Below are 17,532 nucleotides of genomic sequence, written 5' to 3'. Positions count from 1 at the left end.
AGAAAATTCGTTGGGTTTTTTTTTAATTTCATTAATTTGTCTGAATTATGAAATGAATGGGATGTTTTGTATGTTTGAGTGAATCAATTGCTGATTCGACACTTCATGGTGTATGAAAACAATTTTGTTCTGGGACTTTGTGGATTTCAGTTTTAGCATCTTCTGGGATTGAATCACCTGCAATGTAATTCATAACTAACTAGAGAACTTTAAGGAACTACTAAAGAAGATGAACGAGGAAGAACAGAATTTGGAGATGAAGATTAGGAAAGTGAGTAAAATGGGCAAAAGGGCAGGGATTTTATGGTCTATAATGCAATTCTTCATAATTTATATGTAAAAATTCCATGTTTTTGAAGAGTGGATGCTCTTCCATTTCAACTTTCACAAAACAAGCTGTGTATACAATCACGACAATAACAGATATAGACACAGAGGAAATGTATACTGTCAATATAAGAAGTGATCTTACTAGTCTTATTCATTCTGCAGTACAAATGTTCATCTTGGAAAAAAGGAAAGTGAAAGAAAAAAAAAAACAGAAGAGTGTGAACAAATAAACCAATTACCAATTACCAATCAATCCTTTTCTGCTTAGCTTGGCTAATATTGATGATGGAGGAAAATGAATAGCAATATAATTAGAGGAGAGGCTAATAAGCCATTGCAACAGGAGGAACAGCAAAGCTGATGGTTCTCTGATTAGGCATAGCAAGCATTGCAGTGTGATCCAAGAAATCTTTAAGAGCAACAACAGATTCCAAAATAGTTCTCAAATCATCGGTACAAGAAAACCCAAAACACCCTTCTCTTCTAACTGCATAAACATAAAAAGTTATGCACCCTTTTCTGAATTTGAACCGAGCCATCTCACACCCACTTAGCCCTCTAATCATCTTCTTGTTCACTTCACCTAGAGGGATTTCTGTTGGCCAAACACGATCTATGGCTGCCTTCATGGTCTCATTTTCAAACACAAAGAGAAGAACTTTGGATTTCCTGGTGCCTAGGCCTAAAGTGAGGGTGTGCCAAGCATGGTGCGCAAGGATTGTGAAGTTTGTAGGAATGAAAGCTGTGGCTGATGGGAATGGCGGTTTGTGGCCGGAATTTCTGGTGGTAGCCGGAAAAGAAAGGAGCTGGAGGAGCTCTAAAGGCCTAGCTCGCCGGATTGTGAAGGATTTAACAATGAATTGGCCACCAAATCTAAGACCCTTTACATCAGAGCATGGCTTGAAAGAGAAATCAGAGGCTGATTTTGTAGTTTGGTCATTTGGGTGCTGGTGTTTTTGCTTCTTGTTGTGCTTCTTGCTCTTCTTTGTCTCTGTTTCTTCCATGTCTTGTTCTTCTTTGTGCACTTCTTTCTTCTCCTTTGTGGTGATGGGTTTTGTTGTTTCTGTTGATTCCATAATTAAAAACCCAATCTAATTCTACTTTTCATGGTACAATCAACTGTGTGATGTGTCTCCTTTATTAGCCTTCCTTTGTTTCAATTCAAGTTCACTCTTTAAAAAAAGAAAACCATTTCATTTTCCCCAAATTAAGCCAAAATTCCCCTTATTTATAATCATTATTATTTTTTAGTAATACACATATATAGTATAATAGAATGATATAGAATTCTAAAAATGATTAAACTTGTTGTTTATCATCTACACATCAGATATCCCTCCAATATTTTAATTGACACTATCAATATATTAAATTTTTTAAAGTTGTTGGGGGCAGGGAATTATTATAATATAAGGTTAAATTAAGGTATTGGGTAACCATCTTTATTCTTATTTGGCCACTTAGCTTAATGATGATGATATTTTCCATCCTTAACTAATGAATTATTAACTTAGAGACATCACAACTCATAAAGATAGATAGAAAGGAAGATGGTGTTGCACAAAGTCGTTATCATATGTTGTATCAATATCACTATGTTTGGTGGGAATTAGATCCTAACCATCACTACCTAGAACAAGATTCCCCTTCTCCTAAATTGAATTTTAGTTTTTAAATTTGAATTACAAGTTTGATCTTCAAGTTTAAGATTGTCTACCGAAGTCCTTTTCTTTTTGAATCTTATATATAATACGCTTTTGAACTTCAAACAGTACTACATAGGTCCTAGGTCCAAGAATCTTTAATTTTGTATGATTATTAGATATTTTTTAAAATTCTGTTTTTAAAGTTTAAGATCTTATTGGACAAAAAATTGAATGTTTGTTTATACTTTTTATATTTCTTTTCCGAATACAAATGAAGGTGAAAGATTTAAACTTCGAGCTTCTTATTTATAATACATATAGATGTCAGTTGAGCCAGTGAAGCTAAGTTCTTGTTTTGGACACAAATTTAAAAATCTAATAAGCATAAATTTGAGAGTTCAATTCCTAAATTTGTATTTAAAACAAATTTTTAGATTTTAAAAATAAATTCATTTAGTAACTAGTTTGTCTCAACATTTTACGAATTTTTTCTTTTGTAATGTTACGACATAGGTAGTTAGAGCCATCTAATACAGAAATTAATAAAATAAAATAGGTTGAAATAACATTCAAGGACCTTATATTTAGTTTGTTAAATTTTACTTTCAAATATCTAACTTTAATTTCTATATTGGAGAAAAAGTTTAAATTAATCCATCAATCTTTCTTTTTTTTTTTTTTATCAAAATTGGTTTAAATAGAATAATTTTAATGAATAACATTTGTCAGAACTAAAACTAAACATTTGAAAGGACTAAAATTAAAATTAAACAAAACTTTAAAACATGAAGACCTAAAAAAATATTTTTTAACTAATAAAAGGAAAAGTAATTTAGTGATTATAAAAACAATAACAAAATGGATGAAGATTTAGAATCTTAGATTCATCTTTTGTCTCATAGTTTAGGAATAATAGGGTGATTGTAGTGTTTTTAGGTCTACCATGAACTTCTAAATATGGTCACAAATAGCCCAATTACAGAGGAAGTGGACCACAAAATTATGAACCTAAATAGGAAAATTATATTACTTGAATCAAGAACTTCATTTGTTTTCCAACCTTTCATAATTACACCCATATCTTCAACTTCTAAACCTTGGAACCCTAAAAAGTTTTAATTTGGAATACCCTCTTTCACTTCACATTTCATTAGAAGCATAGAATCTATGCTTTGTTCAATGAAGTATTGGTAATTAGACGATGAAGTTATATATATACTCAAATAATTGAAGTGACTTTCTGGAGTTTGCAATTTAAATTATAAGATTATCGTGCGTTCTAATATTGGATTAGTATTAATGGCACCTTTTGCTAACTAAAGTTAATTGCTTTATTTCTTAAAGATGCTAGATATGACTTTTTTTTTTATGGTTTGATTTTTAGGTGATATATTTATGAAGCTTAATCCTTTTTTTAACGTTATTTTGAAGAGAATTTATGAAGTAGTTGGACTATGCATACATGTGAAAGTGAATGGTAATAATTCTTTTACCATAATTTATGATTCAATGTTGGTTGGAATAAAGTATTTGAGATTTGATTCAAAGAAAGATCGTATTGAACACATTTTAGTTGTATGTTTTGAAAAGAGAGATAAGGGTGGGTTACCAAATTGACAACCTAGAAGTCCTTTCAATAAAGGTAGTTTCCTTCTAAAGGCACCATAGCCTTTAATCATTTCATGCCAAAACAAAGGTTGAAGAGGATATGAGAAAGACCTAATAAATTTTAACCCTTGCAAGGAGGGACACATTATGGCCCTCACCAAAAGTTTGTTTCACCCCACAAGCCACAACTAGTCATATCCTCCTCATTTTATTTATAAAGATTCATTTTCTATCCATTATTTTCCTTAAATTAAATCTAACTAAAACCCTAATTGGTACAAAATTTCCTACTAGTATAGTACTTATCATCTTACTTCAGACTTTGAGGTTACATTTTTTTCGAATGGGTTAAACTAAGTAAGTTGGTGGTCGTTTTAGGTATTGGGTTAGTTATTATAAGCAATGGTCATTATAGTCCGTAAATTAAAATAGTTTATGGTTGGGATGTATACTATTTTTTATTAGATTATAATAATATGTATTTGAAGTGTCGACTATTTTCAAATAAGTAGAAAATAGTAAACACCGTAACAATTTGTTAAACATGTTAACAAAGAAAGAATTGAAATAGTAGTACTACAATAAATATATTGTAACTTATTATGGTTGGAAAAACCAACTATTGTAATTGAAATCTCAAACATGGAGTGGACACGCATGGAGTTGGGGCTAGATTACAACTTCTAACAGGATTTCCAATAACACTTGAGAATGATATATTAGTTAATACAAAGTACAGTGTAATTAAGAACGATATTGTTCACACGAGATTTTCGAAAAAATTTGATTTGTAAAGTTGAACTTGTGTTGATATTGTGCTTGTATTGATTTAATGCAATGTGGTTCAATATCTAGAATTTGATCTTTAAATTCTCTCTCCGTTGGATACTTATGCTTGATTTGAAGAAGCGGAGCACATGATGTTCTTGAAGTTGAAGTTTTGGAAGAAAATTTGTATCTTCAAAGGAGCTTCAATATTCGAGAACGGTCGACTTCGGGAGTCTTCTAGCTCTTGGGAGCATTCTTTCTAGGCCTTCTAGAATAAAAAATTTTCAAGCCTCACAAATGAACTCCTCTATCTAAAGAGAGAGTTCTCTGATGGGTTTTTATGGTCTTGGGCCTAGTTGGTCAATGGACTAGAGAGATTAGTGGATTATTTAACCTTGGCTTATTTGTTGACTTAATTAAATAATATTTAATTGAACCAAAATAATTAATTTGATCCGATTGTGACATGTAGCGAACAATTTATCTTTAAATTTAATTTGGAACACATGTCATTTTACACATGTCATTTTAGTTAATGAATTATTTTAGTAGATGACATGGTAATTTGTGTTAGTTCTAAAATTTCTTATTTAACAAATATATTAGTTAATATTAATTAAAGTATGTTTTAATGAATTTGAATCTAATCTCTTTTGTGATTAGTATGAACCAAAATATCAATTATTTAGGAATAAATTAGGGTTTTTGGAGTCTCCATCTAATGCAATGGACAGATTACCTAACAATGATTATCAATCACCAAAAAGAGAGATAGGTGTGTGTTCGTTGAATAATGATAATATGGTGGAGAAGGTGAAGAAGTAGGTTTTGTATTTTAGAATATGGTGAACAATTATTTTAGTGTGAAAAAGCCCTAATTTTTCATTTTATGTTTGCCTAGAAAGATTAAACACAAACTTTGGTTCAACTTTATGGCAGTGTGAAAATCGTTATAGAATGAGTTTGCAATATGTAATGTAATTTAAAGTTCATGTTTGGATCAAGCGTCTTAGGCAAGATTGTAACACTAAACTTATTCCATTTGATATTTCCGAAGTTTTCAACTCAACCATCATTTTTACCATTATTTCTGACATTTCACGATCTCATTCTATTCTGTCTTCAATTTAACACGCATGATTCTAACATCTCTCAATTTTTCAATGATCATAATTACATTTCATCCTCTAACAGTTTACAAGTACACGTACAATTAATTTTTATTTTTAATTACCTTCTTCTTTTTCGAAGAATGTTTTAGTTTGTAGACAATTTTACGATTTTCAACAGTTAATGACTTTAAAGATATATGTTGGGGTTTGGTCCTTTAAAGTTGGAAATTTTGTTATAATATTATTAGATTTTTCTTTATGGAATTTCAAATTTGTTTAAAGCTCATAATAATAATAATGATTATGTATATCCAAATTTGAGTTGTTGGGTAACAACTTTTTGAAATTTTGACATTTGAAATGTTTACAAGATAGCAATATTTTGGAAACTTCAAAATAAAGGTTCGATTTTAAAATATTAAAATAAAATAGTTATCTAAGAAGTAAGAGGGAGAACATATATCATAAAATTGTAAAAATAACTTAAAAAGAAAATTAAGAGAATATGTCCATTACTCTTCACATCATCAAATCTCACCGTATCTTTTATTAATTTGAATAAATACCAAAAATTACTTTGTAGTTTTTTTTATGCTGAACGAGTTAAATTATATAGGGGAAATTTTTATAAATATAATAAAACGGTAAAATATTTATCGTCCGTATAAAAAGTTCATAAAATTAGTTATTTTTTAAATATTTTAAATTTATCCTTCCGTCTTTTTTCTCTTCTTCGTCTATTCCATCGTTTTTCTTCTTTTTTTTCTTTCTTCCATCTTCGTATATTTCATCGTCTTCTTCTTTTTTTCTTCTTTTTTTCAGAGTGTTATTTGATTCATCATGTATCAAATATAAAAAATCTTTTTTTTTAAACTTTTTTATTTGGTTGTTCAAAATCGTGTACTGAATATAAAAGACTGGAAAAAAACGACCATTTGGGCAGCTAAATCTAAACGATCGTATAAAAAAAATAGTCAATTCTAAACGATGTTGTACGAAATAATCTTAAAAAAAAATCGTTTAGATTGGGTAGCCAAATCTAAAGGATCGTGTACAAATGTAGACAATCTAAAGTACCAAATATCTAAAAGATCGTGTAACAATAGCCAAATCTAAACAATCGTGTACCAAATATATTCCACGCGTTGTTGACGACGTGGTTGACGGGACATTTTTGATATTTTTCATGGTGGGTTTGTGGGCTTTTTCCAATTTTAAAATTGTTCCGTAAATATTTGGGATAGTTGCAAATTTAGCAATTATATTCAAAATAATTAAGTATATAGCAACATTTTAAAAAAATTGCAAATATAGCAAAATCTGTCAAAATCTATCAATGATAGGAGTCTATCATTGCATGTAGCAAATGTTGGTCTATCACTGATAAACCATAAGAGTCTATCAACGATAGAAGTGTATCACTGATAGATTTTGCTATATTTGTAATTTTTTTAAAATATTGCTACATACTTAATAATTATTCTAAAAATTGTTACTTATTATAATTACCCTAAATATATTTTGTTCTTTTGTTATATTTTTTAGAATCCCCTATATATATATAAACACATGAAATTTTAAAAAATATTTCTAAATATGGTAAAAAAAATTTAAATTATTTATAAATTATAACAAATTCTATAAAATTGTAACTCAGTTTAAGTTTTTTTCCCTGTATATTGTAAATGGTTTTTTTATTACTATTATCGATAAGAATTTCTTGTTTTATTTAGATAAATAAAATCTAATAATTATTAAAAACATATTCATATGGGTACGTTTATATTCGTAGTTTTTAACCTGCAAACAAAAATAGACGAGGAATAGATATAATCTTTGTTGCACTTATCTATCTCCTTATAATCTAAGTATTTTTTTTTCAAAAAAAAATTATGTGAAACATTATCCCATGATAAAATAACAAATTAACTTTTTAAGAAAACTTAAAATTTTGTTGGTAGAAAATTTTTAATTAGGTAAAAGAAATAGATGTAGTTTTGGCTATATTTAAATATTTTTTCGACATAAGCATCTGTCCTAACTATTAATTTCTATCTTTGTTGGAAAAACAAATATATTTTTGTAGTCAAATGTGTTATTTATTGATTATTTTTTAATTACAATAAATATTTATAATTAAACTATAATAAATCGATCCATTATTGAATTAACTTAAAAAAGTAATATATGAATGTGAATATAACTTAATTAATATAAAACTTTCACAAAAATAAAAGTAAAAACAATAAGCAGATAAAAAAACTCAACCATTAATAATGGTCACATTTGTTTAAAATACTTAAAAGATTATTAAAATATATCAATTAACTTCCAAAGATAAATATACTTCAAAGAATTGTCTTGATACAGCAATATAAAGTAAAATATTTATATTGATGGAAAATTTGTCAAAGCTATTTTAAATAAAGTAAAGTTGTTTGGATTATCTAAAGTAAGGGTTGTCTCTCTTTTGTTTCACCTCTTCTTAGAATATTGGAAAATTTGAAAACCTACTATAATCGGTGGAGAATGCTCAAACCCTAATTGAAATTGAGCAGTTAAGTGTACCTCCCCGACCACTGGTCAATAGCGTTAATGACGATTATACGATTGTTGAATAAGAAATTTTGGAACCAATCATAAATTGTCACGTCATTTATTAAAATAATTGCATTTGTGATTAACTAAAAATTGACATGTGTCCCAAATTAAATACATAAATTGGCCAATTTTGATGATGTCACGTGTCTTTATTATACAATTGAATCAAATTAATTATTTTGATTCAATTAAATATTATTTATTTGGGTTAAAATTCAATTGAGTCTAAAAATGAGCTTAATTTAGCCCAAAGGTTAAATATGACTCAAAGCCATGTGGTTGAGTTTATCGGTCTGGTCAATAAATCAACCAGGCCCAAGTTCATAAAACCCCACCAGAGAACTCTATAAATAAAATAGTTCTCTTCGTTTTTAGGGGTTGGAAGTTTTTCTGGCCAACCCTCGAAGGTTGAAGATTGAAGTTCCTTTGAATATACAAGCTTTTTTTCAAGAATCCAGCTTCAAGAACATCACGTGCTTCGTTTCTTCAAATCAAGTGTAAGCATCCATTTGAGAGAAAATTGGAGGATCAAATACTAGAGATCGAACCAGATCACATAGAACCTTGAAAAGAAAGCAACCCTCATGAAAAGAAAGGGAAAAGGAATAAGAAGATGTGGAACCCTAAGCCTATCAAAGAAAAAGATGATGACTTCCTCCAACCTCGACGGTCGATAACTTTGACGAAATTCCTCCCAAGAAACTTCCTTGATGGTCATCTAGAGGAAGTATTAGAAGTCAATGCATGTCATGTTGTTAGATAGTAGAAGTCGACAACAATTATGCATCTTCTGAAGAAGCCAACAATTCAAATGCAACCAAGCAACAAACTTCTGTCTTTGATCATATCAAGTCTTCAACTACTCGATCTTTAGTCTTTCAAAGATTGAGTATGGCCACGAAAGAAGAAGAAAGTCAATGTCCAACGTCCACTTCCACTCGAATTTCTATTTTCAAAAGGCTAAGTATCTCCACATCAAAGAAAGATCAAGCTTCAACATTTGCTTTGGTCGTTTAAAAATGACAAGCGATCAACGTGAAAGAGAGATGACAACTTTAAAGACAAAAAAAATTCATGAAGAAAAAATAATGACAATAAGATTCACAGTCGTGCCTCATCACGCATGAAGAGAAAGTTATCTATTGACATAAGTACAGAAGGTTCCTTGACAGTGAATGGCAAAAAAAAAACAAATTAAACTACATTATGACTTGATACCTATATTGTAAAGGGTGCGTAGGCAGCTTAAGGGAATCTTTAAGTTCAGTCTTGTAAAAAAACTCAGTTGAGAAGAATGGAAAACAAGAGTAGTGTCATGACTACACACTAGCAATTGATGGTGTTCATTCTCATTAAATAATATCAACTTAAAGTTGAAGATGCCCTACTAGGACAATATAACAAATCAAAGAGGTGTTGCACTAGGAGCAAGATGCTGCAAAATTAGATGCTTTTAGGGGGCATCATTCCACTAAAGTTCAACACTACATCTTCAAGTTTAGAAGTTTCTCAAAATCAAATTTTGAGGCTTTGTTGATGTTTCTTCAAACTCAAGTTCAAAAATTTCATCAAGGCTCATTCAAATGCAAAACAGGAGACTTCACCAATGCTTCATTGACTTCAAGGATTGCATTATTACTTTTCCATGTCCAAGTTTAAAGGTTTCATCGATGCATCCTTATATTCAAACTCGAAAACCTCATCAACGTTTCCTTATATTCAAGCTTAAAGGCTTCATCGATGCTTCCTTATATTAAATCTCGAAGTCTTCATTCATGCTTCCTCATATTCAAGTTCAAAGCCTTTGTCTTCCTTAAGCTAAAAAAACATCATCGTTACTTCTTCAAGCATGAGCTCGAAGGCTTCATCGATGCAGATGTGGCTCCGCCTCCTCTCCAATATGTTGATGCAACAAACTTTGCTTCATCTCAAATATGTTGTAGCTGAAAAGATCGTCGTCTTAAATATGCTGCATCAGGAAGATCTTCATCTCCAATATGTTGTCAATCTAAGATCTTCATCTTCGTCAATTTAAGAGTATTAATGACAATATATTGGTGTCAAGGTATAGATAACGGTGACACATGATTTGCGTCAAGGTAAAGGTATTAATGATACAATTTTGGTGTCATCTAAGCATATTTAATGACACGTTTCCGAAAGTGTTGTTAAATAGTCTTTCTTGACAGTGGCTTCAATGACGCAAAATTTGTGTCGTTGAAAGTCTTTATGATGCAAAACTTCCGTCGCTAAAACCCAAATTTGTAGTAGTGCTTCAAGTTGATAGAAACATATCACTGCTAGAACATAAACAACATCACATAAAAATATACATTAAACTAAATTATCTACTAAGATCCCAATGCAAACAAACTAAACACCCTCAAGACTATCAGTGATACAAATATATCACCGATAGACCCTAACCCTATACACTAACACACAAACCTAAAACAGATTAGCATGCTAAACATTTCAACATAAACAAATTAAACATCCTCTAATTCTGTCAATCAGTGATAGACACAAACTGAAAAACAGAGCACAACCAAACAGAAAATAAATGAAAAAATTTCAAACAAATAGAAAAAGAAGAAAATCTTCTTCAAACAGGTTAAAACCAAACGAAAACAAAGATACCTTACGAAAATAACTTACTATTTCAAACAAAAAGCAAATAACTTAAGATTGTAAGATGGAGTGGATAACGTAGCAAAGTGGAGAGTGTAGCGAAGTGAATAACGCAAAGCAAAGAAGTCTGTAAGATGAAGTGGAGAACGTAGAGCGGCGGAAGGAAAACAAAATAACGCAAACCAGTACCAGCACCGGAAAACTAAATCGAAGTACGAAGAAAGTAGAAGAAAATAGAAAATAGGAGGAAAACGTGAAGAATCGCTTGAAATCGTATTCCAGAAGCTTAATGTGTATATGTAGAGGTAATTTCGTCTTTTTTATTAAAAATTGCCATATTTGCATTTTTTTTTAAACTTTTGCTATATCCTTAATTAATTTAGGGCCCAATGCTATATCCTCACTCAACCCTTGAAAAAATAAGCTTAATTTAGTTCGGTTAAATATGACCAAAACCCATATAGTTGAGTCCATGGGTCTATTATATGGATCAAGTAAGCCCAAGCCCATAAAGGCTCACCTAAAACTCTATAAATAGAGGAGTTCTCTTTAGAATGTCTAGAGAGAATTTTAGCTCAGATTCTCTGGCTCCTAAAGTCGACCAATCCTCGAAGATTGAAGATTGAAGTTCTTTTGAAGAAACAAGCTTTTTTTCAAAACTCCAACTTCAAGAACATCACGCGGTTCGCTTCTTCAAATCAAGCGTAAGCATCCAGCTGAAAGAAAATCAGATGATCAAATATTAGAGATCGAACCACATCGTATCAAATCAACACAAGTTCAACTCCACGAATCAAATTTCTCCATAAATCTCATGTGAACAACAATATAATTATAGTGTCAAAGACCTAAGTGAATATATAGAAACCCAAAAAACACACATGCCATAAATAAATAATAATAAGTTGGCTCACATTTTTATTTGGTGGTTATTATATAAATTTCCAAATTTCATATAAATATATGCATATAAGTTATAAAGTATATGCAAGAAGTCAACCACTGGTTTAGAAGCTAAGGTAATTCCAATAAGTCTTCAAATTGAATGCTTATTCGATGACATTTCTATTCTATTCTTTTGTGTATTATTTAAGAAGATTAAAAAGGAATAACCGACCATACATATCCATTTAAATGGAAAACACAAATTAGTATTCTCCTATCTTTGGGGAATATTTTATCTTACACACTAAACCTTCACAAAAATATTAAACTGAATATAAATAAATAAATTACAAATCTTTACTTCATTAATTTTTTTTTTTTTTTGTCTTATAATAGATAATTAAACTTAAAAAATGTTCAATCAGTCCTCAATACTTTCTATTTCCTATGTAAAATGAATTTAGTATGCAGACTTTCAATTTTAAATTATAATTGCATGCAAGAAGGATTTGAACTGATGAGTGATACAAGAGCATTATTCTAATATTGTATCAATATGCAGTCAAATATCAATTTTGAAGTTATGGAAGAGGTTGAGTGGATGGACATCGGTAGACATCCATCGGTGATGTGCTATCACTGTCTATTGCCAATGAATAATAATTTTTTTCTATATTTATAAATAATAAATGGATATATTTAGTTAGATTTGAGAAACGTCTATTTTTCAAACTTTGGTAAAGGGGAAAATAGGTACGAAATGCATTAAACTTGAATTGAAAGTGTTAGAAGGAGATTGTGTGAAGTTGAGGCTTACGTTTCCCCTAATTTAAGGCTAATTCAAAGTCAAACTCAAACATGACTTCCTTACTTTCTGTTTTTTCTTTTTCTTTTTTTTTTTTTTCCTTATAATGGGGAGGAGGAGCGTGTAGTGTACGGTCTCTATATTTTGCATTTTTTATATATTTGAATTAGCTTATATTTTATATTTTCTTAAATTACATGCTTTCTTCTCAAATCAAATATCTAATACTATCCCCCAAATCAACTTAGTAAATAACATGTCCCATGTCGTTTTAGTTTGAGAATAAAACAGTGAACATTGTAACAAACAATAAAAATTAATCATTGTAAAATAATAAATAGCGTAACAAATAGGAATTGAAATAGTATTGATAATAAGTTATGTATAGTTTTTGTTCCAAACATCTCTTAAAAGCTTAAAATTAAAAGTTTTTCCAAACTAGGAAAAGACACACCTACAGATATTCATGATGTATATAATTTTCTATAGTTTATGGGTAGAAATTTCAAGAGAAAAAAATAATTATATTAATTCTTTCAACATGAATCTATTTCTTCTTGTTGTGTTCCATTACAAGTAGGTAGTAGATTATGTTGGTGTTTTTATTTTAGTTTTGTGATATCTCCCGATTTGAGGTTGGTTTATTGAGCTCATTATATATTTCAAGGTCATTGGTGATGCTTATGGTTTTAGAAAGTTAGAGCTCGTGTATGGTTCTAGAGAGTTGGAACTGTCGCATATGGTTCTAAAGAATTAAAGTGTATTTAGAACTGTATTTGGAGGTTAAACATATCTAAGTGCATTTAAAACAGAGGTTAAGCATATCAGAACCGGATTGGGATGTTAAGCATATCCTTGAGAACCATATGACTCTATCTTATCCTTTCCTATCGCTTATGGACTATCCAACTACTCTATATATTAGAAAATGTAGGAGTTTAGACCTCCCACTATTGAAATAAAAAGAAGAATGCAGAATTGAGACGAGGACAAGAAATATGATATGCAACAATAAAGAAGCAGGGCTCAGCTTCATTTGATAGAGTAATCAATAAATTAAAAATTAAAATACACAAATATATGAGAGATAAAATAAAAATGAAAAAGTTCCCAATGCCCACCAAAAACAACAGGCATGGAATATGGGAGAGAAAAATGAGATTATCTTTCCTTCCTAATTCTCTATTTGTATAAAATAATAAATATATATATATATATATATATATAAAAAAGAAGGAATCATCCCAGAATAAAAGAATCAAGCAGTGAGATCCTCTGTTTGTTGGTCCAATTCCTTTGCTTTCACATTCTGCTTGTGCTTTCATTCTGCTTCTACATTTTTGCAGCTGCATGAACTTCAGACCACTCATCATCTTCAGGTTCATACTTTTTATTTCATATAACTCAATTACCCCCCAACAACCAAAAAAAAGAAACAAAATAATGAAAAAGCCGCGCTACACATTTCCTCGTCAATCTCCTCAAAAATTTCTTTTCTCGGTTTCATCTGTACATCTTTTTGTCAAATGGTTCTCAACAGAGAGTGTCGTCGCCTCTCGGTCTTTATTTTCCTAATGTTATCACTGTTCACCGGCCTCAAAAACCGATCTGTTTCAGTCTCTGATTGGAGTACTGACTGAAGTCTCTTTAAGTGTCCAATGCATTGCTTGTGGCTCATCAACATGTCTTTGGCCCCCAACTGCTGCTGTTCTTCGGGATGAAGCATTCTCTGGCATGGTGATTGCCATTTGGCTTGCAAGTACGCAAGGGATCTCCACGGAGGAAGTGGCATGGAGTTTAGCTTAAGTGAAGACTTTGCAGCTTCAACCATAATTTGAAGGAAATGCTTAAGCCGGGATAATGATCCAACATATATTACTGGAAGAGAATTCAATATTCTATCATAGGATTCGACTGCCCTGGCTATTTCAAAGTGGCTTCGGAAGTCGATATCGATAATCAACCTCTCCGAGCTTCCAGAGGTGTAGTTAACGACATCAATATACTCATGATCTCCTGTAGATGTAAAGCAAAACGCGTTATGTCAAATAAAGAAACGGTGCTGGAGAAATGCAGAGAAGTTTCAACCTCATTCCTTCATAAAATAGAGTATCAAACTCCCAGATAATATACCCAAAAGCACCACTAAAAAAGCAGAGAATAGAACTTCTGATGGAATAAATTACTAAAGAGAAGCTTATTCTTATGCTTAAAAATGATTTTACAACTAAAAAGTAATTAAACCACACCCACACACTCCCAATTGAGTTTTTTTTATCTTTTTATTTGTTATTTCAACAGAAAATTCTCCATCTTTAGAAGTAAAATCAATAAGGTTTTTTGAGGGGATACCTCCAGGGACCTTGCCAGCACCCTGCCATCTGGTTGTACATACAGCAGCATCATAACCGGAGCGTCGCAGTAGCTTCACCAAAACAAACCGGATACAACTAGCATTGCAAGGACCGGTCTTGTTCATGTTCAGATCCTTCGCATTCATTGACAAGGTAAGTGAATGAACAACTGAAAGCAAATCACTTTCGTACTGGGATACTGGATTCTTATAGAACTGGCAGAAATAAACAACATATTGTAAGAAGTTAATCAATTATACCCATCATCTACATGGTTTCATCAGAAAAACGTGCAGGACAATAATAAATCACAAAACTACATAGATGGAATTCATGTACAATTTCCAAAGAAGACATCCAACAATTCAGTTACATCAAACATCATATAACAGTACTCTTGTATTGAGATATATGTTCTTCAAATGGAAGGAAGGCTGCAGGGGTAGAAGATTAAGCTTCAAGGTATACATTGGTTACCTGTAATTCAATTTTTAAAGCATTTGAATAATTGGCATAACTAATGTCTAAACCCCATAGATATCCAGCAAATATACCACCTCAAATTTCATTCAATAGGAGTTGAAAAACTAGCCACAAAAATACTCCATAACGCAATATCAAGCAATTAAAAGTTTCTCCAGACTACAGAGCAAAAAGAAACTAGACATCGAAAAAGAAATGAAAGAATACAAAGACGAGAAGCTAGCAGGCATACGAAAAAACCAGCACAAAAAGGAGCCAAACTAAGCCAATAAAGGGCAAAAAGACACCCAAACTAAACTAGACATCTCCAAAAGATGATTCTCAAAACAATGGTTTTAATTTCACCGATATGCCAAGTTTATGATTCACTTGATGAACTTAACATTTAAAGAATTTAAGATTGATCTAGACTCCTCTAAACAAGGGGTTTTAAAAAAATTCCTAAGTTTTGCAGGTAATTAAATTTGTTTCCCCATTTCCTATCTAACCCAATTCTCAAATCAAACGACAAAATCAGAAGCAGCATGAATCCAACAGCAATTATAATCAAACTTCAAGCATTCATAATCATTATTCATATTTAAAAACAAGGAAACGAAAATCCAGTGCAACAGCCTTTTCCTTCTAGTTCTAAACAAAGAAACAGTACAATTGAAAATTCCCATCCATGGAGATTAAAATATAAACGAAAAACTCAATTACTAGGAAACTATAATTAAACATCCGTGTTGGCAATCATAACCGTATCAATCAATCATCTATGTCAGAAACACATTACCAAAAAGAGGAATCATAAAAAATGATTGCATCCCATCTCCAACAAACAAGCTAAAAGTCAACAAATCAAACAAGAATTAAACAAAATACAAAAGAGAGAAAGTTACCACAATCTTTTCAGCAAGATGAACAAGATCGGAAACACCAGAATCGCTATCGCTACTACACCAAGACTCACCTCCACCGCTTCCATTTTCCAAGAAATCGCTAACCATAAGAGCCAAATCATGTTCGCTCTCATGGCTAAAACCTCCCATCTGTCCCACACCACCAACACGCCCGCCTACCTTGACCCATAAATCCCCACCCGCAACGCATATCCGGCAGTCCATTTCCACCCCCAAAATACCTCCTGTTTCTTCTCTTTACCTCTCCACCTACCCACAGCCTTCCAATTACAACAAAAGGCCAACCCCATCTTCTCTATTAACGAAAATCATCGTTCGTCTATAGAAGGGGGGGGGGGGGGGGGGGAATTGAGAATTTGGGGGTCTTCAAATTTGAAGCCAATTGGATAATGAGTATTGGAAAAAATGATGTTCTAAAGAGAAAAAAAAAAGGAAGAAAGAGATATAGAATCGAAATGGGTAGAGAAGAAAGAAGGAGAGAAAGGAAAAAGAATGAAGCTTGTTAAATTTCCCTGCAAAAAAGGAAGAAGAAGAGGAGGGTAGACGGAAGGAACGAAGAGAAAGAAGAAATGTATATAAAGGCGCGGAGAAATGGTGAAAGGACGAAAATATCCTCCGATATTCTTGAAGACCAAGTAAGTCTCTTCGATTACGCGGAAATATCGCAAAAGTGGATAAGGAAAAAAGAAAAAAAAATGAATTCAGTTGAACCAAGACGGAAAATTAAGTAAAATTCTTTTAATTAATTTGTTCTTATTATTATAAATTGAGTATAAAAACAGAATTGGATTTTTGTTTTCACCTAACAATGGATAAAAAGTGGTTTGGATAATTTTTTTTTTTTCTCTTTTTTACTTTTTTTCCTTTTTTCAATTTCAGTTACTAAAAAAATTACAAAAATAGATTAAGCAGTTTGATATTTGGTACCAAAAATTAGAATCCTTTCTAAAAAGATGTTACTTCATAAGAAATTTGACCTAATGGTACAACCTAAAACTTTAAGTCCGTTATAAGTAAAATAGATTAGAATTTAGTTAGAATTGTAAAATTAATTTAGATGAATGATTTTACACTAATTCGACAATGATCCAATAAAATATAATATTGTATTAATTATTATTTTATAAGTTGATAACTCTAACCAGAAAAATTCACTAAATTAGGGATAAAAGAAACCATTTGAATTGTATCCAATTTTAATTTTAAATTTGAGTGAATTAGAACACATTACTTCTAGTAATATGTTATTAGTTTTTTTCTTTTATTTGAGAAGTGATTGTGTGTTTTTGTCTTGATGTGTAGGGTTTATAGTTTTTATTTGCCAGAAATTATTTCAAACAAACCCAACAAAGTTGTTATTTACTAAATAAAGAAAATGAACAATTAAACACTTCATTTAGTTAA

The 17,532-nt window shown here is 31.0% G+C and overlaps 2 protein-coding genes across 2 annotated transcripts; both read right to left on the bottom strand.

The window, feature by feature from the left end:
- Positions 1-445: 445 nt before the first annotated feature.
- LOC103498150 (uncharacterized) lies at positions 446-1,540 on the bottom strand. Its single transcript, XM_008460654.2, has one exon. The coding sequence runs from the start codon at positions 1,404-1,406 to the stop codon at positions 654-656; it is 753 nt and encodes a 250-aa protein (XP_008458876.1). The 5' UTR covers positions 1,407-1,540; the 3' UTR covers positions 446-653.
- An 11,850-nt stretch (positions 1,541-13,390) lies between these two features.
- LOC103498149 (uncharacterized) lies at positions 13,391-16,672 on the bottom strand. The gene is made up of 3 exons (XM_008460653.3): positions 16,108-16,672; positions 14,739-14,955; positions 13,391-14,402 (listed from the first exon to the last, which is right to left on the bottom strand). The coding sequence occupies exons 1-3, from the start codon at positions 16,330-16,332 to the stop codon at positions 13,909-13,911; spliced, it is 936 nt and encodes a 311-aa protein (XP_008458875.1). The 5' UTR covers positions 16,333-16,672; the 3' UTR covers positions 13,391-13,908.
- Between the last annotated feature and the right edge of the window lie 860 nt (positions 16,673-17,532).

Source organism: Cucumis melo, chromosome 9, assembly GCF_025177605.1.
Source record: "Cucumis melo cultivar AY chromosome 9, USDA_Cmelo_AY_1.0, whole genome shotgun sequence".
Taxonomy (NCBI): domain Eukaryota; kingdom Viridiplantae; phylum Streptophyta; class Magnoliopsida; order Cucurbitales; family Cucurbitaceae; genus Cucumis; species Cucumis melo.
Note: the sequence above shows the minus strand (reverse complement) of the source record. Positions and strands in the feature narration are given on the sequence as shown.